This window comes from Meleagris gallopavo, chromosome 1 (genome assembly GCF_000146605.3).
Source record: "Meleagris gallopavo isolate NT-WF06-2002-E0010 breed Aviagen turkey brand Nicholas breeding stock chromosome 1, Turkey_5.1, whole genome shotgun sequence".
Taxonomy (NCBI): Eukaryota; Metazoa; Chordata; class Aves; order Galliformes; family Phasianidae; genus Meleagris; species Meleagris gallopavo.
In genome coordinates, this window is record NC_015011.2 from 21944515 (window position 1) to 21972191 (window position 27677).

General features: G+C 36.9%; 1 protein-coding gene across 9 annotated transcripts in view; it reads left to right on the forward strand.

Annotated features, from left to right (window-relative positions):
• The window catches only part of CADPS2 (calcium dependent secretion activator 2), a 239584-nt gene that overhangs the window by 167445 nt on the left and 44462 nt on the right, over positions 1–27677 (forward strand). For 4 of the 9 annotated variants that reach the window (XM_031553158.1, XM_031553160.1, XM_031553162.1 and 1 more), the window contains 4 exons: positions 3641–3744; positions 7265–7421; positions 18181–18322; positions 18447–18566. In XM_031553158.1, the coding sequence (XP_031409018.1) occupies positions 3641–3744; positions 7265–7421; positions 18181–18322; positions 18447–18566 (523 nt within the window). The remainder of the gene's footprint in view (positions 1–3640; positions 3745–7264; positions 7422–18180; positions 18323–18446; positions 18567–27677) is intronic. The other 5 variants (XM_031553163.1, XM_031553164.1, XM_031553166.1 and 2 more) reach the window with 2 other exon arrangements.

The following is a 27677-nucleotide window of genomic DNA, read 5'->3' on the forward strand; positions in this document are numbered from 1 at the left end:
TTTCATTTCAATAGTTTTTTAGTCAGTTAACTTAGCTCATTTAACAATATTTTCTTGGTACATGTATGACTCACTGATAGGATGTACTTGAGAAAGCATCTATTATTTGCAGAGCCTGTCTTGCTTTTCCATTTTGACAGAATGTAAAGCTGAAAACAGATGATGGATGGCTTTTTCTGTTTATTTTCTAAAAGATGTCAAGCAGCATATTTACTGTCTTGACTCCTGCAGCAACTTGTTAGTCTGAGCAGTGTAAACACATCTCAGCAACCCTTAGTAATTGTGGAGAGAAAGACATTATAAATATAATGAAAACTGACAGAACTGATTTCCATTCCTCTTATACTTTTTTTTTTAACACTTATAAAGACAAGCACAGTATTTAGTTTAAAAAAAAAGAAAAAGTTAATATTTCAGACTTTTTCTTCAAAATGCATTAACAGCCACTTGATTATACACCTGTGTAAGTGATGATAATTTTGTCTGTAAACCCATACTTGCTAGATTTTGGAAAGACAGAAGTCATTAGTTAAAGAAGAAGACTGACTGATGTAGTTAGTAAGTTACAGATGGAAGAAAAAGCTTTAGATGAAGCTTAAATGAAATGTGGAGAAGTAAATACCATGCAAATGAGACTGCCTATATTAATTTACTGTGTGAAAAAGTAAACAAAAAAATAAGAAAGATTTTTCCAAGGATACAGAATGAGGGCAATTATCTACTGCATTCCTTAACTAAATCTGGTGATTGAAATATAATTTTTTTAAAAAATACTGAAAGCTGTATAAAGCATGAAGAGTAATTTGCATGTTTTTAGCAAGTAGAAGATAGTTTCAAAAATACACTGAGAATTTCATGCAAATGTGAGACCTATAATTCAGGGAGCTTTATTTCTCCCACATTTTTGGGCATTCCTGCCATGCAACATCATTTAGAAATTTGTTATGTATGCCTGAAAAGGAAACTGAGGTTTCTTGACCTCTTCTCAACACACTGATCCTATTGAAAAATTACTCCTGACATAATGAATCCTTGCAATTTCTGGCTTGATTAACTTGTGATGACTGATTTATTTTTATGCCACCATCTTTGACCATAAATAAGTTTTCTCCTCTCACAGTGTTTATGAATCTGATGCTTGTGTGGGAGCACTCCTGATCCCCTCTCTCTTCTTTCATTCAGTTATACTTCTTATGCATTTAAAACAAACCGAGGAACCAACAAACCAAAAAGTTGCCATTCCCACTTATCCTTTCAATGCCATTTCTAATTGAAATTCATGATTTCAGCTCAGATGTTTTCTGTATTTTCCCAGTGCTTGCTCAATGAAATTAATACTTCTGTGAGACCACGTTTCTTTTCCTCATGATCTTATCATAGGGATAGTTCAGGATAATCTTACACTAGCTAGTGAATCTCTGATCTTTCCAGCTATCTCGGATGATAATGATGTCTGTTCAGTAATCAGTTCTGGCTTATATTGAGCTTATGCCACGTGTGGAATAAGTAAGCCTACTCCAAAACAACAGTGGAAAATCAGATTTGATACAATTATTATAATTATTTTCTAATTTAGATAAAGCCTTTTTAGGATATAGTTTTTTTTAATAATGTAGAGCTTGCTTAATGTCATTACAAATTGATGCAATTATAAAAGCAATTATTTTGCTTACTTAGTGGTAAGATCTATGACAGTCTGATCCTTAAAAAAATGAGTTGTTTATACTGAAATCAGATTTGCCACTCTGTATTATTATCAGTGGTTTCTTCCTAAAACTCATTAACATCAATGATACAGATACCAATGTATCAGCCACATGAACAGTTTTTGCCATGTTTGCAAGGAGAGGAAGACAGTGACCACTATAAACAGCGGTTTCTGTCCTGGATGAAATGCATAAACAAGTTTAAGACTAATCCAGTGGTGGTCTTTATGTTGTAACCTGATAATGGCTGAACCAATCCTTTCTAAACTCACTGAAGGTTATATTCATATAAACTGTTATAGAGTATCAAATTGGTGGATTCAATACAATATTAATGACCTTGACACAATGAATGTAGTTTTGTGTCCTGGTATGTGCCTTGTGCTTAGTCCACGTTTATAACTCTTCAGTTAGATCATGGGTTTGGAAATCTTACTATATGAATAGGTCTGCTTTTATGGAGTATTTCAGTGAGCTTTGAAGTTTGTTTTTAGATACTTCAGTAACTAAATTGTTGGGTTTGTTATTGGCATTAGGATAATTTGTTGTTATAGTCACCTTTAAGTGTGTGTTTGCTGGAGATTCTAATCCAGTGTCTCTGGATTTACACTGAAGTTCCATTTCATGAAGATACTATGCATCAGTGTGTTAGCCTTGAAGAATTGGACAAGGTCACCTGCCTTTCAGATCTCTGAAAAGTTGTTTTGACTTGCCAGAAATGTTAAGTGTATAAATATACTTAGTGCATACAGTTTGATTCTTACTGACAGCTAGGAGATCGTGTAAGTTTTTTAATTAATCTGATAATGTTCTAGGTCATTATGGATGCATAAAGTGGGAAGAAAAGAAATACAAGGAGAAATATTTGCATGTAACAGTGTGTCTTTCATTACTCATGACTATATTGTATGTCATCATTGCCATCTTATGGCTCATGGTCTGGGACAGGAACTTTGTGAACAACCTCACGTACATAATAATGAAATTCTTTCAAGGGATAAAAAATATATACCTGGAAAAATTACTCTCAATAATTAAGCTATGCTTGTAAAAGATTCAGTTCTTTTTCACTTGTCTCTCATGGCTATGCCTGTAATGTAGTCCTGTGACTGTTTTTAATTTTAAAGTGAACTGATTTAAATTGCTTTGTAAGATTTTTAGTTACATTTGTTTTAGCATTGTTGTTTGCTTTCTTTTTGAAATCTGTTGTGGAGAATAAATGCTCCTAGTGTCATTCGTAACTTTTGCATTTGTCTTTATTTTCTGTTATGAATATGTTTTTAGTAGGCTTATGTCAATTCTGTTATAACGTCTTTATTTTATTGTGCTATTTTTTATTATGATACTGAATAGTTTAAATTCTATTAGTGAACAGCACGTAGTAGGGTAGAGAAATGATTTGAATAATAGTTATTTAAATAATCATTGTTTTACACTTTGCTTATTTTTAAATATGCCTAAAATGTAGTGTCTTAGTTAGATAAAACATATTTGAAAATTTTGACTGCTGCAAAATGCATGAATACTGAGGACAGTAATGAGTCATCTAGTGAGAATGGTATTGTACCAACAGTACAATAACAGAAAAGGTCTCAAGTGCCTGCTGTCTTTCTATCTCTGTCCTTGAAGAGAATTAGAACTTGTTTGTTGCAGAAGTTGTGCAACTAATACACTGGTACGCCTGTTAGTTCTCACATATCAAATTAGATAATGTTTATAATAATCAGTGATTCTTTTGTGAAATAAATATTTTCGGTTTCAAGTGATTTGGGCATTCAGTAGCTTTTACATATGTTAAATGATCGTTCTCAACATATGAAATTGCTTATAATTCAGAAAATTGTGACTTCCATTCTGACGTTTTCCCTTACTATAGAGAAACATATTTATTTCAAACTAAAGCAATGTTGGTTTGCTTTTTTATATTCATGTAGAGGCCATGAGCCAAGCCACACCTGCTAGAAAACTGGAAGAGGTTCTTCACCTCGCAGAGCTCTGTATCGAAGTACTGCAGCAAAATGAAGAACATCATTCAGAGGTGAGGCTGTAACTGTAGAGAATGGTTTGTTCCTACATTTTCTCTATCCTGATGTGAAGCAATTCTGTCAAGAAACATTTTAGCTTTACTCTCTGACATATGTTTAAGGCAGTTCACATTTACAGAGGAATAAGGGACTTGAAGCTTATGAAAAGTGAAGTGAAATACAACTCTACTTGAATCGCTTGAATGAACTGTAGGTATAGAAACAAAAATTAAAGAGCATAAAATACAGAAAACATCTTTGTGCTGGAGGTTGTGAAATGGTATGGAAAACATTCATAGCCTTATGCAGTTGTTCTATCCAACTTTTCACCTGTCACTCAAAATAGAAAGAAAATGTAGCTGAATGCTGGTTTCCATCATGCTGTTTAGGTTTTGATTTCAACATTAAAATTATGGTGGGTGTAGTTACCACATTCCCGTTGCTTTTCTGTTGATTAGAATAGTACTGCTTTTAAACTTGCCCTTTTCAAAATGGCATTTTTAAGTAGAAAAAAAAACTGAATAATTTTGTGTTTCTTACTATCAAGTCTTTTCCTTTGTGATACAGAAACCATAATATTTAGAAAATTTAGAATTACAGCACCCTTTATATCAAGGTACTACAAAAATAAACTTGACCAGGGACCCATAATTGTATATATTATTAACACATAATGAATAAATATAGTTTTCTAAGGTTCAGGAAATTGTTTTTAAAATGTTCTCAGAAAATCAATAAATATTTTTGAGGAAAATATACAAAAAGATAAACATGATTTAGTATATATAGATAGAAATATGATCATTCAAAACATCTGGTTTTATATCACACTACCAAATCTAGTTTTTAGCCTACATCTGTCATGTGTGAACTTGTTAGAGATATTTTATCTTACAATGAAGAAACAGCTGTTTCAGTGGTTTGAAATTAATTCCCTGGAGATCCCATTCTACACTACTGTTGCCACTGTGCTACTCTGTAATGATTACTTAATAAATACATATATTGTTGACTTTGTCTTTTGAGACAAATTCTACATTAATGTAAGAATATTATAATTCTATGGAAAAGAGCACAAAGGAAACAAATGATACAAGTATGATTAAACATCTCTGCTCAAAAATCACTGTTCACGTTACTAACTTGCATTCAGGGATGTATTTTCTAGAATGACAAGCATATTTCATGTACCTTCAGAAAAATCAGTTCAGCAGAAGTTTTCAATCTAAGACAGTTTGAGAAAAATAGAGAATTTTGAGATTATATCCCCCTTCCCTGATTCATGTGGTATATGTTCAATTTTACTGAAATTTATAAACATGAAGAAGTTCAGTATTAAAATATATATGAGAAGAAGATCACAAAAATCATACATTCCCTACTCAAAACAGAAGATTAGGTCCGGTGACTTCACATTGTAATGTTAAGTAAATGTTCAGTGCAGTGGATGAAAAGGATCAGAAATCTCTAGAATTCTCAAACTCTCTAAAAGTTTATCACATTTTGTAACACTAGATTTTTTTTTTATTCACAACACTTCCAAATTTCTGGGATTTCCAAAGGGAAGAGAGGTACGTCACTCAATGATTCATTATTTTGCACCATTTAGAGCATGGAACTGTGTGTTGAATGTATAGCATGAATTGATCTGATGATTTCTGCTGTTGCGTTGCTACATTTGCGTGTCATTCTGTAATCTCAGCTCTTTGGTCTTCCTCTAATGATGTCAGTGCTATTGCTATAGAATGTGTGTCACCAATTGCTAATGGTCTATAGCCTTTTCATTTTATCCATGACTGAAGAACCATCTTAGCTGTGGTATTTGTTTTTCTGTTCTTCTTACTTGCTGCCTACATGGTGATGAGTAGTTTTTAAGAGGGTCAGAATAATTTCTGTTTTGATTCAAGGCATCATTTGCAAAGAGGAGGAAGATGGAAAAAGAATGTGTTGTTTTGCTCAGGTTTGGGGTTTTCTTTTTTTGATTTGATTTTCTGACAATATTTTTGAAAAGGAATTTTGTTTGCCTGAAAGGGACACCTGATAAAGGCTATGTGTAACTTTTCTTCTATCCTTATTTCTTTGCATTTGTTTATTTTCTAGAGTAATAATAATGCTTCCACTTAAACAGGATTTACTAATGAGAAATTTTCTCCAGTTTGAAGAAAAAACTCCACTTCAAACTCTTGCCAAAATTTTTGAAGCCTCGTCTATTCTTTTCACTGTGATGGCAGTGTCCTTAAGTCCTGACTGCAGCACACCAAGTGTCCTTCAGTAATGCTTCCAGCCTGCTAAGCATTCTTTTAAAACCATTTGCCACTTCATCTTTTCCCCATTTAAGCTGCAGTCATCCACCTTGTATCAAGAAAGTCGGAATCCATCAGGAAGTTTGAAGAGGCAAGAACATACCTATAGAAGTTGTCTCTTATTTGATCCCTTTCTGGACTGAGCAAATCATTCTGCATAACTAGGATGTGCATTTCAGAAATATAAGTAATGATTTCTGTGACATTATTAGAAGCTGTGGCAACTCGGCACTTCTGTAGCTCAAGCTACACACATCCCAGATAGATAACTCAAAAATACTGATAATGAGAGGAGCATTAGTATGAAAGACACTTTCTTATCTAGTGTGTGTAGGCATTTCTGATCATTGTGTTTTCATTAACTCTGAACAAAACGCTCTCAGCAGTGTGTGGTATTCATCCCATTTCATAAGCTTACTTCAGCTTCATCTTTAACATATAGATTCCTTTGATTCAGTTTCAATACTTTCAAACCCTAGATTAAAATGACAATTATAAGCTACAAGAGTTACATATCAGGCGGCTTTTAATGTAAAGCTGGCTTTACTTGATGACACACTATTTTTCACAAGTTTCATCTCTAAGCTAAGCTTACCTAAGAATCTTAATTTTTATCAATTTTGTAACAAGTTCTTAAGTTGCTGAAAGTTAATAGAAACATTTGTGAAATTCTGGAGAAACATTTGATGAAGGGAAACAGTATGCTTTCCTCAGGAGAAGCTGACATGTTTAAGACAAAAATAGGAATTTAAAAATATTCTGTTTATTAAAAAACACCTAAACTTTGAATAATAATGTTTCACGTTCAGTCCATCCCTTCTGATGAGCAAATAAGAGCAAAATGTACATACAGAAATTACTTGAAAAATAAAATAATCTGATAACATATAGTGTTCTGTTCTTTTCTTTCTCTTGGCAAAAAGACTTGCAGGATTTATTGTCCTTTTCCAATGGAGTTCTTGGCAAGTCTTGTGGTAGGAAAGGTTGCTTTTGATTCTTTGTTTTCTATTTTTGTTCTGATTCTGTTGTCTTTCCCAGCATAATCTATTTGCTTTCTTGTATTATTGATGCAAAGACTTGCAAAATGCTTTCACATTTTTCACACGGCCCTTTCATCCCCTCTGAATAAGACAGAGGTGAAGTGACATATCCAAATGTATTTTGCCATAAATATAGTGCATCTTTTTGCTTTACGACTTGTGTTGGTAATTCTATTTTGTCGCATTTGCAGGCATTCGCTTGGTGGCCAGAATTATTGGCTGAGCATGCAGAGAAGTTTTTGTCTCTTTATTCTGTTGATATGGATTCGGCACTTGAAGCACAGCCACAAGACTCCTGGGACAGCTTCCCACTTTTCCAGCTGCTGAATAACTCCCTCAGAAATGACAGTAAGATCTTCAGGTTTTTGCTTATTGTGTGCATAAGATTTTTTATTTTTTTTTAATCTCCCTATACCTTAGAAATGTATTTGTAATTCTCAAAATAAGAGCGTCAGTGCCCTTGTTTATGATATATATTCTGGTGCTCCATTTCTTGGAAGTTAGGCATTTTCTTCCTATTCACGCACCATTTAATTCCTTATTCTGCCTACTATTCAACACAACCAATTGCTTGGTTTTAAATCAATGATGTACAAGCAGCATAATATGTATTTAATTTTTCCTTCAAGCTTTCATATAAACTACTTTCAGACCAGTTTCTATGTTGTAAAAGTCTTGTAGGCATATCACAAATGGGGCTAGATATACACAGGAGGTCAGTGTTATTTTCACTTTGTTCATTTTTGTATCATGATTTGAGCTGGTGATCAAGACTTCTTACCTTGCTTTAATTTGTCTTCAAAGAGCAAATCTTCGTTTTCACAAGACCTTAGGAATGTTTTGTGTGCAAGTGATTTTAGTAGCAGAATTTAGGAAATGATCAGTGAAACCCAAGAAAATGGAATAGATATTATTTTCAAAACATCAAATTGCACCTTATTTTACAGAAAAAAAATCCTAACATTTTAGGGTGCTGTAAAGAAAAAATATATATATTTGTGCTCATCTATATGTGTATTCACATTCAATGTGTATTGTTTAAAAATGAGAAAATGACCTGTTTTGTTTTGTTTTTTTTTAAACGGTTTTGGAGATACAAATAGAAATTCAGTTATTGAAGTGAATGATTGAAGTCTGAATTTTGAATCTTTTATTATTGTAAATACAAGCAATCAATTTTAACTTCTCTGGAAAACCTATTACATGTCTGTAAAAGTTCCGTAGCTTTCAATAATTTTAGCTCCACCCATGGAAACGGGGTGACAAAAGGAAAATAGCATTCAGGAGCTTTTCTCCAAGGTGACAAGTTTCAATCTTTGTTGTTTATTGTTGTATATTGTTACCCTTAGCTGACAAGTCTTCACTGAAATATCTAGGTCACGTCAGTATAGTCCCTTTTGGCCGCAGCAACATACCATGAAATGGAGCAAGTTACAAAGGTTCACTGTAACAGTAGATGACTACTTTCATGAAGGGAAACAGGCAGGGCTACTAAAGTAAAGCTGAACATCAAACTGAATTGTAGAGGGTCACTGTTACTGCAACACATTGGATATGGTCTGGGCAGAGTGAGAGAACTTTAGCATCCAGTCTTAGATGTCTGCTTTCATGAAATACCTCTTCTTACTCTTACAGATCATAACGTGTACTGCCATATTCTGGATTATTTCCTTTTTGGCATACTGTCCTAGACAAAGAAAATTACAGATACTTGGCAATTGTTGATCTGGGTACTTTTTTTGGACAAACTACAAAAAATTTATCTGCTGGTGGTCAATTTATGCTTGATTTAGAAAGCTGCTCAGGAGTGTGCAGGAATCAATTCCATTTTCACAAAAGTGTCAGGCACACATTAGTTTACATGGTTGTCTGATTCTCTGCATAAGATCTAAAATCCTCATTCAATATCTGAAGCCTTTACCCAGGGTACAGTGGGAATTAGACATTTAGGGGAAAAAAAAAAGTGCATTAATGGGGAAGAGCCGTTAAGAAATAGTAACCACAAGCAACAATTTCTGGACTATTACCAAGTTCTGAAGTTGAAACTCATAAAGTGAAGTACATCAAAGAGAAATACATGTCCTGTACTCAAAGGTTCCCTCAAACTAAGGGCCTACAAAGCTGCAAATTCATGTCTCCTCTGTAGGCATAATGTCTCTTCCAGTGTTTTCAGCACCTTCATTTAGCTTCATAGGTGTTGGTATTAGATGCTATTCTTCCCATAAGCTACCTTACTTGAATAAAACATGGTTAGGGAATAAAGATACTGTCTTAAGCAGTGTATTTAATTCTATCTTGCACTAGGAATAAATTCAGAGTAGTTTACCTGTTCTTTGGAAACTCATTGTGTTGTACGTGCTTGCCAGTATTTCCACGTTTTAAAACAAAAGCAGCTTTTTTTGCATGGCTAACACTGGTGGTACCCTCCAATCATTCCTAGTTTCTGGGTAATAAACTGGTTTCAACTGAAAGGTTCTAAATTCTCCTGGAGTACAAAGTTTGAAGAAAAGCTAGATGTTATGAGGTCTAATAGTTTATGGTCTTAATCCATGGGTTTGAGATAGCATTCTGGATCTGAGCAATTGAGATTTTTCTACTGAGTTTTTTTCCATAAAAGATTATGTGGATAATAATGCTAAATGATTCAATCAGCCTTGGGAAAGACATTTTATAGAAAATCAAGTAAATATTTTTTCATGTCAAAGCAATTATTAGCAAGATTTTAAAACCTTAGCTGAAATGATTGCTATCTAAAATGTCACACCTGTATACCAATTTCAGTAATTCCCTAGAGGTAATAGATATAGTAAATGACAGTTTCTGGTGAGTGGAAACCATCTGGAAAATTATACTCTCTTTTTTTTCCATGTAACTATTGGAAAGCAACCGTGAAAATTAGTTGCCTTTTAATCAGTGGGTATGTTAGCAAGTGGCAACTGACCATTCTACGAAGAACTGATTCCCAAGTGAAACATAACCACAGTGCTTATTCTTTAATTAACAGCCTTTTCACCTTGCAAGTACATTAAAGCCACTAGAAATCGCTCCCCATGCTTATATAATCAATTTTACAGTCTTTCAAACTGAAATAAATAATTCTGGCTGTACTCTAAGTGAAAACCTTTTCCTGGAAACTACCACCTTCATAAAGATAGATTTAGAAAAAAACCTAAAAAGGGAAAAACTGGAATGTGGCCTCATGAGGATAAAAAGGCTAGTGTTAATAATTAACAAGGAGAGTGAAGTGGAGTAAATTAGCCATAATAGAGCCCACAGTGACTGGCAAAGTCACCTCTCATTATCAAAAAACTCATTAGGAAATGAAGAGGTGGAAATCCCACTGGGTTTTTCCTCACTCTTCAGCTATATCAGAGATTACTTTTCAGATTTCTTCCAAATGAAGAACTGCTAGGTCACCATATTGTGTATTAGGTTAATCTTCAGTGAAATTTGGAGAACTGACACCTGCGTGTTATTCTATCTCTATCTCAAGTGCTTTAAATGAGCTCAAAATATTCAGTGCAGGAGTCAGTTTTCATGCAAACCTGACATGAGCAAACTCCTAACAATAAAGAAACGCTCTAACATTTACAGCATTAAAGTGAAATTTCGTTGTATGGTTATTTTTATAATTGTGTCACTAAAATACGGTATTAGAAATAGCGTGCGATAATGAAAATGCCTAGACTTTACTACTGAAATACATCAGCTGTGTTATTTTAAGTAGAATAAAAAACATTGTACATAATTAAAGCCAAATGATTAAAATACAGTATTCATTTGACATTAAGGAAAAAAAAAAGAGAATCATAGAATCATATTTCCCATAAAACAAATTTTCTTGAATTAAAAAGAGAGGGATGTCCTGACTCAAGCTTGCTTCACATTTCTATTATGAAGGATTCCATTCTGAGTCGCTTGAAGCTTTCCTATTTTTTCTGGCCACAAGAATTAAGAAGTTTGTTCTGTGTTCATTAGTGATTGTCCTTCTGTTGCTCTAAGTCTAACCAATGAAGTCTAACTTTTTTAAATGGAACGAGAAATATGATCTTCCTATCCTTTAAGATATTGCAGCTTTTCTGAGAGGAGCTATCAAGCAACAAAAAGTGATAACAAAGTGACATGTACTATAGAGATAGATAATAGATTGTAGATAAATTTGTTGTGAATTTTCAAAATCTAAACGTTTGAAAAAAAATACTGTAGCTACTTCTATAATATAGATGTTTATGATCTCCAAAGTTTCAATTGTTGATACTCAATTGTGCCTGACTGGGTAATGCTTTGCAGATGGTACAAAGATAGCAGTACCCAATATCTCTCTATGATAACAAACTTATTTTTTCCAGAGTTGGAAGTTCATAGAAGAAATCCATGATTGTCTCAGAACTATATGTCCTGGGACTTTTTTTCAGTAATGTAGATGTTACTTTTTCTCCACTGAGGCTATTCATTATATTATGAAGGGAGACTGCTTTAAGGGGACTATTTAGTTTCTGTGATTGTTTAATTATTCATATTAATCACTTTTTTTAGTGCTTCAAGAAAATATCTCAGTTTCTCTTGGTTAACATAATCAGAGATACATTTTACTAGCATATGCACAATTCCATCAAGTGTTTCTATATTTAGCTAATGCTATAGGTATCTTAATTGTATACTTCAGTATTCTGCTGCTTTTCTTTCCAAGTTTTGTTTCCATTCTAATATCATTGAATTTTACCTTCATCATTTACTGATATAATATACTGTACTGTTGCTCAGCAATATTGCATTAGTGCTTTTATGATAAGCACTGGCAAAAATCAAACAAAACTAGGAGTATTTTAAAATTAACTCATAATCTTTCTTTCACTGCATATCACTAGTAAAATACTTGTGTACCTGCTCTAAGTCAAGTAAGGCACATCTGTCCGATAAAGCTGACTTTGAAAAAGCTGCATGTTGAAATTTAGTCTCTTGAAAACTATTGCTATTATCCTGGCTAATGATTTAAAACTGGAGTTCTTTGATATGTTTTGGTTTTTATTTTCCATTATTGCTGTTAGTAGTAGCAGTATGGCAAAGTCAGTAAACTCAGCATCCTCTTCTTGCTTGGTTACAGGCTGTGTACCACTTTTGTACTAGAAATTAAATATACCGTCACAGCTCCCATCTTAAACTGTACTGTGTAAATAGAGAACAATTTAGATTTAAGATAGTCAGGGCAAGCCCAAAAAGATCCTTCTCTCATCAAACTCTACATTTTTCATTAATTGTAATGGCACTCTTCTAAAACAGAGACCTAGGATTTTTGCTCAGACTTGTTAGGAGATGTTTTGAAATGATAACCTACCTTCAGTTTTGGGCTGCAGTTTTGGAAATACTGACAGCTAACTGAGACTGTAAAACTGCTTACTAGAATATCCTTTCTGGCTGAATGATAGTTTTAGGAATCAAACGTAAGAATAAATAAATCTGCAATAAGCTATTTGTGTCCCTTTGTCTTGTAAAGATGAAATTCTTTGCTGAATAAAAGAAAAAAAAATAAAAATAAATAAAAAATAAAAATAAAAAAAAAAAAGAAAGATGAAATTATTGCTGATGTTCTAGGCGGCAGGGAGGGGGGGTGAAAATTTTGCTCCTCAAGTAAGTTTACAGCTTACGTCCATATAGCTTGTCTCTAAACTGCATTTCTAAAGTATGTCTCATATAGCAAAATGCATAGCATTAGATTATAAGCTGAGACGCTTTCAATTTTTGCTAGAATTCAAATAACTGATTAACAAATGCTCTTTGGAGGCAGAATGAACTATAAACAATAAGCAGATGGAATTACCAACTTCTTTTAGTGGATTGGATGATTTTCAACTGCTACAGATAGAATATGGAGCCTCAAGGAAACCTCCTTCTTGAAATTTACTCTTTTTAAATTGGATTTTAAAATACATCAGGAAGGCCAAGTGGTTCCCGAGAATTATATAAAGAGGGGTGATAGCAGATTCTTCCAAAGTGTTGATTTTGTCACTGGTGCAGAGTCTAATGGTAACTTGTTTCATTCTTCCCCTTACCTTTGATTTTGGAGAAGCTCTTGAGGACAACTTGCCACGCTGGCTCTAGAATAACTCCCAAAACATCTGCATGGGTAAAATGAAAACAAGTCCCAACGTTTCTAATGTATGTAAGAACCACAGATTATTTTCCTGCTGTTAGAGGAGGAACCTTATTCCAGTGCTGTGTTGTTACACTTTACTTTCCACCTCTGATCTTTTCATATCATGTTTTAGCATTTGTCAGCTATGTAAGAGTTGAATAACTTTCAACTCCAATATTTCTAGTACTTCTTACCTGGGAGATGTGTCTGTTCCCACAATCCTTTTCCCCTTAATATTGTACACACATTACCCTCCCCTGGCATAGAGTTTCATTTTGTTGTTGTTTGTAGTGAATATGAGATGGTTCACATGAAGAGCACATGGGGCATCTATATTGACAAGACGACAGAGAATTAAGCTATGTAGCTTTGAAGACAAGTGGTAGTTGAGGGTTTTGAAGTGTGGCATTACCTCAAGGATCTCTTGTTTCCCATCTGCTTAGATGCACTGGTGGTACCTGTTGGCAAGATCAATTCTAATTACAGGGTAGTGCGCCATGAGTTTGCTGGTAATACTCAGCTCCGTCACTCACCCCTAGGCTCTGAGTTCTTTCCCTCCCCTGCTGTAATCCTTGAAATCTCCATATGGGTAAATCAAATCTGTCATGTCCTCAACTCTGGGAAAACAGAATGCTCACAGAGTTGTTCATCCAAGATAGCACTTGCATGTGTGTGCCCACATACAGAGCGATCTGCTTGGAGTGCAGTCAGATTAAGCGTCTCGGCGTCGGTTTAGGTAGTTTCATTTCCCTGCAAAGATTGATGTCAGGATGTTAGGAAAATGATTCAGCTTTCTAAGTTGAACAGCTTTTATTGCTTGTGACTTCTTTAAATTTCATTCTGACTTCTGAATAACAAGAGCTGCCCTCCTGCCCATGAGGCTCTATTATTGTAATTCCCTGAGCAGATCTTGCAGCAGAGCATTTCTGCGGTGTGTTCAGAAAACAGTGAGCTACAGGCTCATCCCCACAGGTAACTGTGATTGCCTGATTAATGCCCATCCTGAAATGATTCGCTGTAAAGCAGCAATATTGACTTAATTGACACTTTTGTGTTCTTGTTGTTGTTTTTAAGCTCAAAGTAGCCTTAAACAATCAGTCTTATATGTAGCTTGATACCTGCCACCTTTTGTTTCTCAAAGGCAATGTTCATCAGCTGTTTACTGTGAAACACTTGCTGTGTGGGCAAGCTTCCACATCTTTGTGTTAATATCCAAATCCTTCTGAGTTGTTGCTTTTGTTAGGTACAGATGCTGCATTTTTAAGACATACAAATACAAGGGAAAAAAAACACAGCTTTGAAAGCCTGATATGCAATTAATTATGCCAGAACTAGCTAGTTAACAAGTACTTCTATAAGCGGTGTAAATAATGGAGCATGTTTGTAATGGACTCATAGGTGTTCTCCAGGGTGGATTCTCAGGGGTTCAGTAAGAGACAAGCCTATGCTGTTGCCTTTTTCTCTGCAGAAACCCTAACAATCTCTGTCTGTTACCTAGCTGCCTGTTTTCGTGAGGCTTGATATAGTGGAGATCTCCACCCTTGTTTCTATATAACACTGAAATTAGCTATAAATATTAAAACTCTTAGGAAGAGAGAGGCAGGTGGACAAATGAAAGAGTGATAATCTTCTCAATCTTCTCTCCTTAGGAAAAAGTTATTGATACATAATTTCCCAATTCTTCAAGAATGTTATAAAGAAAATAGTATCCAGACATTCAGCAATAAAGACATTTCCCCGCAGTGCAAGTAAAAATAAGAAAATAAAACTTGAAGACATACTTTCTCCGTTGTCTTCATCTCTCTAGATTCTGTCTGTGGTAAACATTAGTCATAAAGAGGAAACAAAGGAATTTTTGTAAATTACAGCCATTATTCTTGCATGTTATAAATGGAGTTGTAGTAGTGAACTAGAACAAGAGGAGTTTATATCTTCATGAAACGGATTCCAGGGTTTTCATAGAATCATAGAATCACAAGGTTGGAAACGACCTATAAGATCATCTAGTCCAACCATCTTCTCACTACCACTGCTACCATAAGCTACTAAACTATATCTTGCAGCTCCTCATCCAGACGCCGCTTGAACACTTCCAGGGACGGCGACTCCACCACCTCCCTGGGCAGGCCATTCCAGTGCCTGACCACTCTGAGAGAAAAAGTTTTTCCTCATGTCTAACCTAAACCTCCTCTAGTACAACTTGTGGCCATTTCCCCGGGTCCTGTCCATTGCCTGGGAGAAGAGGCCAAACCCCTCCTCATCACAACCTCCCTTCAGGAAGTTGTAGGGTGCAATGAGGTCTCCCCTGAGCCTCCTCTTCTCCAGACTAAACAATCCCAACTCCCTCAGCCGCTCCTCATAAGACTTGTGCTCCAGACTCCTCACCAGTTTTATTGCCCTTCTCTGGACACGCTCCAGGGCCTCAACATCTTTCCTGTAATGAGGGGCCCAAAACTGAACACAATACTCGAGGTGCGGCCTCACCAGTGCTGAGTTGAGAGGGATGATCACTTCCCTGCTCCTGCTGGCCACACTATTTCTAATGCAGGCCAGGATGCCGTTGGCTCTCTTGGCCACCCGGGCACACTGTCGGCTCATGTTCAGCCGAGCATCAACCAGCATCCCCAGGTCTCTTTCTTCACAATCATCCAGCCACTCGTCCCCAAGCGTATAACGCTGCTTGGGGTTATTGCGGCCAAAGTGCAGGACCCGACACTTGGCCTTTTTGAACCTTGTTGAACCTTTTGAGCCACGTGATCTAGCCTTTTACTCTTAGGAAGAAGTCATCTCCTCAAAATGCAACTGAGGTACCCATCCACGTCAAATGAGAAGTCTGGAGGCAGAGATAAGTAAGAGGAGAAACCCAGAAGCCATGCAGGGAAAGATGCAAATGATTTCCCTAGAGACGATAGCTACTACCAGTGCCTTTCCATTTGAGGTGTTTAGTTGCTTGAGATATAAAGGGTGAATGAACTCAAACCTGAAGCACACTGAGCTGAAGAGAAAGCTGAAACTGAATGCACAAGAGAATGTAAAACACGTAACAGTAAGAGAAAGCAAAATTACGAAAATTTCTCATTGTGACTCAGCTTGCCTACATGACACATGGGAATATCGTTACAGATCCTAATAATAGTACTAGATTAATGGGTGAATATGGACATTCAAAACATGAAACTGATATAGTCCCTTGGTGGGGCAAACTGTAGTTACACTAAAGATGAGACTTTACTAAAGAACATTTTAAGGACTATCGAACAAATAGTAGTGATGGCAAACTTATTTTTAGATTTTGAGCATCTTCAGTTTACATTGCCTGTACAGTTTTTCATGCAGTAAATCCCATCTGTGGAGCAGATAATTTTCTACATCTTGTAGCTGCTTTACTTCTCTTGAGAAATGCACTTAATCCTTATAGTATCCCCCACCAATAGACTCTGCTTCTTTCAAAAATAAGGAGAAAGCCTCTAGCAGTGTTACATGTCATTAGCTTTCCTAAGCATTCCTGACAACTAGTTTTCAGGACTTCTTTTATAAGACTACAATGACTGTAAAATTGGAGGTGATCATACCTAAGTATAGGCAGTCTTCCAGAAGGGAAGCAGAGTTCACATCCTTACAAATTTTGTAAGGCAGTAGAGAAGGCAGAAGAGAGACAAGTATGGCTCATGGGGATGGGTTTCACATGATCACAAACTGGAAAGGATGTACTTTTGGTCATGGGTCTGTCTGGTGCTTATGTGTGTTTCTGGATCAGAAAAGGAAGAATTCTGGTGGTGAATTCTGGCATGCTGACCAGATCTTGGCATGCATATACACACTGAAACTTATTTTTCTATTCCAGAGATCATGGAATGTTCCATGTAGATTCAGGAACTGATTCAGGACTTTGCTAGCTCTTGAGGACATAGACCAAATGGATAAACTGTTCTTATTTCCACAGATACTGTTATGTCACGTTATCTTTTTCTTACAAGTTCTCTGAAGAAAAAGGCTGTATTTCACTATATTTTTGTACATAGCTTTTGTGGTTTAACCTAGCAGGTAGCTCAGTGCCACACAGTTGTTTGCTCACTTCCCCACCCCCAGTGAAATGGGGGAGAGAATGAGAAAAAAAACAACAAAGTAGAACTTATGAGTTGAGATAAAAACTATTTTCTAAGACAGAAGAGGAAGAGAAAAGCAAAATAATAATAAGTGTAATAATATAAGATATATTCACCAAATAAGCGGTGCAGAAAACTGTTCCTTACTACCCACTGACCAATGCCCAACCAGTCCTTAAGCAGCAGCTGTTGGTGAACTTTCCTCAGTTTTATGTTTTCTTCACATGATGTCATATGGTATGGAATATCCCTTTGGCCCTTAGGTCAGCTGTTCTATTTCTGTCCCCTCCCAACTCCTTGTGCCCCCTCAGCCCTGTCAGAACAGTGTGAGAAATGCAAATATTCCTGGCTCTTTGCAGTACTGCTTAGCAACAACTAAACTTCGGTGTGTTATTACCATTGTTTTTCTCCCAAAGCCATAGCATAGCATCATGTCCCAGCTGAAACCAGTACAGCAAACTGCTGAAGCTGAAATGTTTTATTGTAGCCTTTGTTCTTAGCATAAGGAGAATGCAAATGATTGAATATCACTGAAATTTATGTATTTTAGTTCTGTTGAACAAAATGACTAAGGCTTAGATTTAGCAAAATATATTTTAAAGAGGTACAGAAGTGATCTGGCTCAACAAAGAACTTACATACATGCCTAGTTTTCATAATAGTGGCATCTAAAAATGGACTGCAAAGCCCTCGTGATGTACATGTTTTGTTTTTCTTATGTACTGTACTTATTACACAGGCTGGATTACACTATATTTATTCTTAAAATATTTTTGTATTTTAAAACATTTTAAGAGGTACTTTTTCCTCCTGCAGAATAAATGAGGGAAAGACCTGACGTTTATTTCTGTTTTGTTTCTTTTTAAAGCATTTTTGTGCAATGGAAAGTTTCACAAGCACTTGCAAGAAATTTTTGTTCCCATGGTCATCCGCTACATTGACCTCATGGAATCATCAATTGCCCAGTCCATTCACAGAGGACTTGAACAAGAGTCGTGGCAACCTGTCAAGTAAGTGCTTTCTACAGGATTTCTGCAAATCACTACAGCTTTCTGTGTTATCAGGTGTTGTCCTCTGCTGTCCTCTAAATATTCTATTTTTTATTGTATTCCTACATTATTTATTTTTTCACAGGAGCATCACCAACAGTCTTCCTAATGTAGCTCTTCCAAAAGTTCCAAGTTTGCCTCTTAATCTTCCACAAATGCCTAGCTTTACTACACCAACCTGGATGACTTCCATGTATGAATTCACGTGTGTATTCTTCAATAACCTTCTGACTGTATGGCAGCTCTGCATGGCCTTGCTACTGTTCTGTGCAGCTGTTTTTGGATTGCATGGTGTTTATGATCTCTTAGTTGGAAATTACTGTTTCTTGGGAGTGAGCCAAGCATGGACTGTTAGTGAGTTGTGCTTTCTAGTGCCTTTAAATTAACTGGTCTTAAATTTGGTAACTTAAAAAATCAGTTTAGCAAAGGTCTGTCAAAGTATGAGTGACGTTTTATACCCTAAACTACTTAATTACCTTTCTTAATTAATAAGCAGTGAGGAATCTTTTGAATAACTGATTTTAGATCATAAAGTGAAGCAGACGGTCATACTTTTGCATGGGCTATATTAACTCATTGTATGTGAAAACTCGTCCTGAAAACTGATTCCAACAGTTGATTGCAAATATAGCCATTAAATATCCATATTAGAAGAAAATTGTAAAGGTTAATTGGTACCCAGAATAGAAGTACATCTATTGCTTTGCCTGTTTCAAAATATATATATTTGTTTTATATACTAGAGAGAGGCTCCAGGAGAGCTTCACTTTAGCTCAAGTTGTGATAGGAAAGGATAAATGTGAATGACTTCAGAAAACATGCATGTAACGCACAAAGCTTGACAATAAAATTTCACGCCAAGTACTGTTTTCTCAAGTTTTGTAATGGAATTAAACACACATAACAAGTATTCACATCCATTACTATGAGAGTTTATAGATTGTGCTCTGCCAGATTTCTGGCACTTGTCCGTAGAGTTGTTGTTCTGCTGTTAATTCTTCTAAAAGCTGACAAAATTCCTCTTAATCCTTGGCTTTGGTAGCTTTTGTGTTTACTGTAATTCTAGATTCTCCTAATGTGCTTATGCAATTGATTTCAGCTCTGAGTACAAATTAATTGGTCATCTGCTACTCAGATCTATTTGCCTAGTTATTCTCACTCTTTCAAAGGTTACTTTTTTTTAAAGAGTAGCTTTTAGATTTAAAAGTTGTTATAATCCTAGATGTGGTCTTTTTACAGACTGTATTCTAGTAGTCTCTTCTGGTAAAAATAACTTGCAGATTTTAAAATACTTGTATTTTACATATTGAATTTGTAATTAATATATAACAAGTATTGGTCCTGGTTCAAGTATTATATTGGTGTAACTTTCCTAAATGAAAGCTTTGGTGTAGCAATAAATACCTAGACAGTATTGTCAAAAATGCGTGTGTAGTGCGAAACTCAGCCACTGCCTCATCCCCCTTGCACATATTCTGGAAGTAAGTATGTGGCCTGTATAGAAAAGTATGAAAAACATCCTAAGCTAATTTGTGTGGTTTTGAAAGCACTGAGGTTCACATGAGCTGTAAGAACTTGCCAGCAGTAGCTGTTGCTTTGCTGTTTGTGAAGAAGAATGGGGACAAGTACTGTACCAGGCATAGTGTCTGCATGGAGCTCAGTAAGGCCGTCATCCCCTTTCAGCTGCCTCTTGCAGCAAACTAGAAGAAAAGATCTGCCAAGGTACTGGCTCTGTTGTAGATGACTCCTTACTTTCTTTCTTCAAAAAATAGAGCTTTGAAGTTGTATTCACTGAAGAGTGTATAAATTTAATTCCAAGATTTTAGTATTATTGTTGTAATACTATGGAATTCAGGTAGTATTTTAAGAATCAGACTACTGCCTGCATCCTGCAGAAGAGCCAGGTAACTTCTCTGAATGGCCATGTATTTTATTTGAATCAAAAAGTAACATCAGTTTGAGTGAAGGCACTGCAAGCCAATTGTTATTCGAAGCTCATGAATTTCCTCTTTCCTGCTGGTTAGTGTCTCAGCTTCCAGTAGAGAAAGTGGTTTGTTCCTGTTATTACATGAAATAATCTCTTATTATTTTTTTTCTTGAACACCTCTCATTCCATCCTTTGCAGGAAGATCAGAGCTTTCCAGTTAAATTCTCCAATGGAAAATAACCAAGTACCTGTTCTCCAGTCTCTATTAACCAAAACCTGGTGTTTCCTTCTCTTCTCCTGGCTGAAGAGCCCAGCTCTCTCAGCCTGTCCTTGCTCAGCAGCCTGTCTGTGCTCAGTCCTCTGATCATCTTTGTGGCCCTCCTCTGGACCTGCTTCAACAGCTCCGTGCCCGTGCTCCGTGTTGGGGGCTCCAGAACTGGATGCGGTACTCCAGGTGAGGTCTCATGACAGCAGAGTAGAGAGGCAGAATCATCTCCTTCTTCCTGCCGGTCACACTTCTCTCGATGCAAACCAGGATACAGTTGACCTTCGGGCTGCAAACACACACTGCTGGCTCACACTGAATCTTTCATCAACCAACACTCCTGAATCCTTCTCCTCAGAGCTGCTCTCAAGCCATTCTCCGCTCAATCTGTATCTGTGCTTGGGATTGTCCCTTCCCAGATGCAGGACCTTACATTTGGCCTTATTGAATTTCATGAGGTTGGCACAAGCCCACTTCTCAAGCCTGTCCAGATCCCTCTGGATAACATCCATTCCTTCTAGCATGTCAGCTGCACCACTCAGCTTGGTGTTGTCTGCAAACTTGTTCCATCGCACTTGATCTCACTGTCCATGTCACCTACAAAGATTTTAAATAGCACCATTCCCCACACCAGTCCGTGAGAAACGCCACTCTTCACTGGTTTCCACTTGTACATTGAGCCATTGACCTCAACACTCTGAGTGCAACCATCCAGCCAATTCCTTATGCTGCAAATGGTCCATCCAGCAATTCAATTTTTCTCCAATTTGATGATTAGGATGTCATGCAGGACAGTGTCAAACGCCTTGCACAAATCCAGGTAGGTGATGTCAATTGCTCTTCTTCTATCCACTGATGCTGTAACTCCATTATACTAGGCCACTAAGTTTGTCAGGCGTGACTTGCCCTTGGTGAAGCCATGTTGGTTACTACCAATCACCTCGTCTTTATTTTCTGTGTGCCATAGTAGGGCCTTCAGGAGGATCTGCTCCATGTTCTTGCCTGGCACAGGGATGAGACTGACTGGCCTGTAGTTCCCTGGATCTTTTTTTACCCTTCTTGAAAATGGGGGTCATGTTTCCCCTTTTAATCAGTAGGAACTTCACCAGACTTCCATGGCCTTTCAAATATGATGGACAGTGACTTGGCAACGTCATCTGCCAGTTCACTCAGAAACTGTGGATGAATCTTGTCAGGTCCAATGAGCTTGTACACTTTCAGATTTTTTAGATGGTCTCGAACTTTATCTTCACTTACAGCAGGCTCCTTTTCCAAGTTCTTGCATCTTTGGTGATGTGGCTGGAGCCCTTGCTGGTAAAGACTGAGGCAAAGATGTCATTGAGCACCTCAGTTTTTTCCGTATCCCTCATGAGCTGTTCTCCAGTTTCCTTCCAGAGAGAGCCCACATCTTCCCTGACCTTCTTTTTTATCACTGGTATACCTGTAAAATTTCTTCGTGTTTCCCTTTATGTCCCTGGCTAGATTTAGATCTGTCTGGGTTTTGGCATTCCTAACCTGATCTTTGTAGTCTTCCCAGGTAACCAGTTCTTCCTTCCACTCCCTATAGACCTTCTTTTTGAGCTTAAGTCCAGGAGCTCTTGGTTTATCCACAGAAGCCTCCTGACATTCTTGCGAGCCTCTCTTTTTCTTGGGATGCACCAATTCTGGGCTTGGAAGAAATGATCCTTCAATACCGACCAGCTTTCTTGGGCCCCTCTTCTCTCCAGCGTTTTCTCTCATGTCTCCCTGCCAAGCAGCTCTCTGATGAGTTCAAACTCTGCTCTCCTGAAGTCCGGAGTAGCAAGCTTGCTGCGCAACCTCTTTGATACCTGAAGGATTTTGAACTCTACCATTTTGTGAGAACTACAGCCAAGGCTGCCTTTGAGCTTCACGTTACTTACCAGCCACTCCTCATTGAGGAGGACCAGGTTCAGCATAGCACCTTTTCTCATTGGTTCCTGTACTACTTGTAAGTGTAAGTTATCATCAACACATTTTGTTAGGCATTTCTTTGTGTGCTTTGTTGATTAATGTTACAATCTTTTCCTCTGTATCACTTAAAAATTGTTCCAATTCTTTTGAATATTACAAGAGAATATTATTTATAATTTTTAATTAACTTGCTTTTTTTCTTGATCACGTTTTGAAGAAGGAAATGTATACTACTAATGACAGCGCTTAGAAAGATCGTTACATCATTTTCGGTTGTTTTTCCTTAACCTGTTATTATTGGGCACTGGGAAGAGAGATATGAAAAGAGGAAAGTGTTCTGTGTAGTAGTCTGTTTGTCTTGATTGGTCTCTAGAGAGAATAACTCAGAGGACACCTTGGCTAGACGTGCGGAGCATTGCAACGTTTGGCTAAAGACAGTATCCTAAAAGGAGAAAATACCTGAATATTCTGTAAAATCTTCTAATTATCCAGAATGATGCTTTTCTTAATTCCTCATTAATTAAATTAAAATTACTTCTGTTCCATTTTGTATTTTAAATTCAGCTACTCTGCTTCTTGTGAACCAGGCTTTTAAATTGCATTTGTGGGCGATTTTAGTTGTGTATGATTTCATTTATAAATTATTATTTTCAGTGCAAGCATGACATATATTCACTGACCAAAAGCACTGCAGATACAGACCCGAGGTTGTCTGTTGCTATCTTATGCCATTCTAGATCATTGGGCTTGGCAAACCTCAAGGCTGGAGAAACATGAGATAGGATACAAGGATACATGCATTCAGGAAGACAGTCCTGTCTTGTCTACCAGCAGGAGCAGGCAGTTATGGAGCAAATGCCTCAGCTACGTCCATCCTTCTTTGACTCAGCTACAATGAGTGGTGAAGGGAACAGCCACAATGGTCTGCTTGTGCATGTGCTGGGGCACATTTCAGCACTGTTTAGTACATCTGTAGTGCCATATTTGTTCTTGTCACAGTACTTGGCTGTGGCAATTTGGAAGATGAAAATTGTTTTCTTTTTAAGGATAGTTAATTAAGAATATGACCATAAGTGAAATTTAGCTGAAGTGATATACGTGCTGTGGAATACAGAGTTTTTAATTCAAGACAAGTGTAGCAAGCTTCTATTTGAGCATTCTGGAAGATAAATGTATGTTATGGGCTACATTTTGTTTCTTCCAAAAATACTTTCATTTAAGAAAGAAGAATTAACAGAAATGTTTTAGATTGCTTAAGCCTCAAGTTGCCTCAGTCTTGAGCTAAGTAGGAAGAGTCAAGAAGTTACTCTTTGGCCCTAATATCTTTGGGGGACCAAACACAATCCATTACTTGCTGTGCCAAATCTGTTCTTCAGCCTTTCCCATCACCAGCTAGTGAAATATAGAAAGTTGGGGCAAGTACTATTCACTCTATAATTACAGAAACGCCTTTTATGTTGAAAGAATTCTCACTTGACTTTTTGAGTCCTGAACATGCATATTCAAGGTAGGAACTGGACCTCTCAAAGAACATAGAGCTGTTGCCCTGTTTTGTAGCACTACCCACAAAGCGCTAATGGGTTATAATTCAGTAGTAAATTTCAGAATATACACAGTAATTTATAAAATCACCACTATTGGTCTTGGTAAATTCTACTAGAATGGAGGCCAGATGATTTTGGATCTTATGGTTGATAAAGAATGTCCGTAGATATTTAGAATATCTCTTACATTTCCATATTCCTAGCTGTCTTATTGGGTAGATCTTGCAGCTCTGCTAATGGAATGCTTGACTGACTGCTACTGCTTCAGTAGTTGCGTAAGTGGAGGAAAGTTGCCTCTTTTGGATGTTAGTGGACAAGTGAATTGCTTAGAAGAATGTATACAGTTCCTAAATTTAATATGCTGCAAGATTTTGGAGAAATACGATGTTCTTCATCTTTTTTTGCTGTGTTCGGTACAATGAGAGGCTGAAAACCATAGAACTGCTTAGCTTAAAATAGACTACATCTACAAAGTTAAATTGCTGTTAAAAAATCAGGGTGGGCCTCTTTAAACCATTGGAAACCTTTTATTCCAAGGACCCGATTAAAAAGAGTCAATAACTAAACAGTACCTTTTGCACAAACTAGTGCTGAAATCTTAAATCTTGACTGCAGAACAGTAGAGTTTGCACTTAATTTTAGATTAATAAATAACTCTATTGAGTATAGTTGAAAAAAGAATAGCAATTTTCAGGTAAAGCAATATTATTCCATTCATTAGACCAAATTAGCTTATCATTAGTGTTCAGATAAAAAACTTACAGTAGCCAAGAATGGATTTTATAATTGTGCACATAGATTGAAATGCTTCAGAGGTTTGAATTGAATGTGGGAATACCTCCTGCTGCCAGGAGGAGGTGAAAACTGCATTTGGTTTCCCTTCACGTTGCATTTTATGGAGTATTAAACTCCATAAACATATGACATATGACATAACCAGATATTCAAGGGGAAACAAAAGCTGCAGACTGTAGATCCACTTCAGGGTATTGAGGTATGTGTTGACAGTATTATTTGTAATACCTTTAATGAATAATGGACAGAAAAAAATTCTGTAGTCTGTGTAAAGCAGTGATCTGGTACAAATAGGAACAGGTTGATTGAAAACACAGTTCTCTTCAACAGAGAGCAAACAAACTGGATATTTGTGCCTGAACTAGGAAAAATTAGTTTCTGTTGTAGCACTTAATTTTCCTTCCTTATCTAACTAGTGTAATAATACAGTAGTCAAATTCAAATGTCATCGGACAGTGCTGAATAAAAATTGAAGAATGGAATCTCAAAATCATATGAAAAGAGAACGAATGAATTAGTGTTTCTGACAGAATGAATTAGTGTTTCATGAACCTGTGTCTATTACTAAATTTATTTTAATTTGAAACTTTACTTGGTAGTATAATGAAACCAAATTAAGTGGCAACCAGGGAGTGAACGTGCATAGGAATACATTAATGTTATTGAGATCACATTAGTCCTCCTAAGTCTTAAAGAATTTCATTTAGAATTCCATTAGGCTAAAAATGAAAAAAATACATGCGAAAGGATAAAAAATGATAAAATATGATCTAATAATGAAAAGTCATGGTTCTGTTTCTTGGGAAAGTATGTTTTGTTTTCTAGAAAGTGTGTTCTTACCAACTTTAATATTGACTGGCATTACCTCTATTTCTGCCACTATATCATTTGTCATCTTTTACCTCCTTTGTCTAAAAAAAAAGACTGTGTTTTTCAAGTCAGATATTGTGTATAATGAGGCATCTATGACTTTATTCTTTGGTAGTGTACAAAGAAAATGTAATGAAATCCCCAATATTGGAGTCATATAATTTAAAAAACAGACCAGCAGAATTATAGACTTTCTGAGGTGTTGTGGGGGTTCATTCTTGATATTTCTTAATTAAACTTAATGGTGTATAAAAGTACTCCTCACTCAGCTCTAACCTGAACAGTAACATCCCTGAGCAAGTTGTAACCTTAGCAGTCTCCTGGGCTTTTATTGCCAGTTCTGCTGTTTTCTTTCAGGAGCACAACACAATGTAAAATTAGTAATTATTGTTTAACATAAGTGAAGAAAAATGCATTATAACATGCAGGTCCTTTTTGAAAACTGTGAACTATCCTGCATCTGGGAAAGGACAATCCCAAGCGCAGATACAGGTTGAGCGGAGAATGGCTTGAGAGCAGCTCTGAGGAGAAGGATTCAGGAGTGTTGGTTGATGAAAGATTCAGTGTGAGCCAGCAGTGTGCGTTTGCAGCCCGAAGGTCAACTGTATCCTGGGTTGCATCAAGATAAGCGTGACTGGCAGGAAGAAGGAGATGATTCTGCCCCTCTACTCTGCTGTCCTCACCCGGAGTACCATGTCCAGTTCTGGAGCCCCCAACACGGAGCACGGGCACGGAGCTGTTGGAGCAGGTCCAGAGGAGGGCCACAAAGATGATCAGAGGACTGGAACACCTCCCCTACAAGGACAGGCTGAGAGAGCTGGGGCTCTTCAGCCAGGGGAAAGAAGGCTCTGTGGGGACATTACAGCAGAGTTCCAGTACTTGAAGGGAACCTACAGGAAAGGTGGTGAGGAACTTTTTAGAATAACATGTAGCGACAGGACAAGGGGAAATGTCTTTAAACTGGAAGAATATGGATTTAGACTAGATATTAGGAAGAAATTCTTTACTGTGAGGATGGTGAGACACTGGAACAGGTTGCCCAGAGAGATTGTGATTCTGGCTGGATGGGGCTTTGAGCAACCTGATCTAGAGGGAGGTGCCCCTGCCTATAGAAGAGGCGCTGGAACTAGATGATCGTAAAGGTCCGTTCAATCTGAACCATTCTGTGATTCATTCTGTGATTCATTCTTTGTTCCTTCTTGCACGCAGTAGAGACATCAAAATATGGCATTTAAGTTGTTCGTTTGAACCCAGCATAGGCAGGTGTCACCACTCAGCCTTCTCTGGCCTCCCTCTTTTCCCAGTTTGGTTGTCTTTTTTGAATGTAAGACAGCACAGCAGAGGACAGTGATGACTCTGTAGTACTGCTAGTATTAAAGAAGAAGAAGAAGGGGGCACTTGTGTAAATCTGGAAGGTGATGGGTTTTCTTAAGACCAAAGGAGTGCTCCTGCTGCATCTGTGCAACCTCTCCAAAGGTCTGAATATGTACGTTAGGCCTTGCTTCATGTTACTGCCGAATGTCACGGCCCACCTGGTGTGACCCAGTGTTAGTGCTACTGATGAGTACATTAATCAGTCAAATATGAGATATCTTTCCTATTTTTAAGTTAGGTCATTTTTTAACCTGACTCTTGCCTGACTCAGCACATTCAGCACTCCCCAGTTCCTTCCATGAGAGCTTGGGTCACTTTGCCCTCTGATAATTGTGTTCTTTTGCCATGAGGTAGAAGCAAGAAAATGGCAGTATTGATATATTTAAGCTATCTGAATTAGAATTGAGCCTGCCAGGCTGTTTTTGAGGCTTGTGTCGCTATCAACCTGGGATGCTGTTCTGTGAAGTATTGTGGCTCCTTAAGCAATAACCTAGGCATTGATATACAAGGCATCGTGATAATATTAGTTAATCTACATTAACAGTGGAAACATAACTGTATTTACAGCAAAGATTAGCCTTGAATTACTGTGTCTTATCACATGTAAAT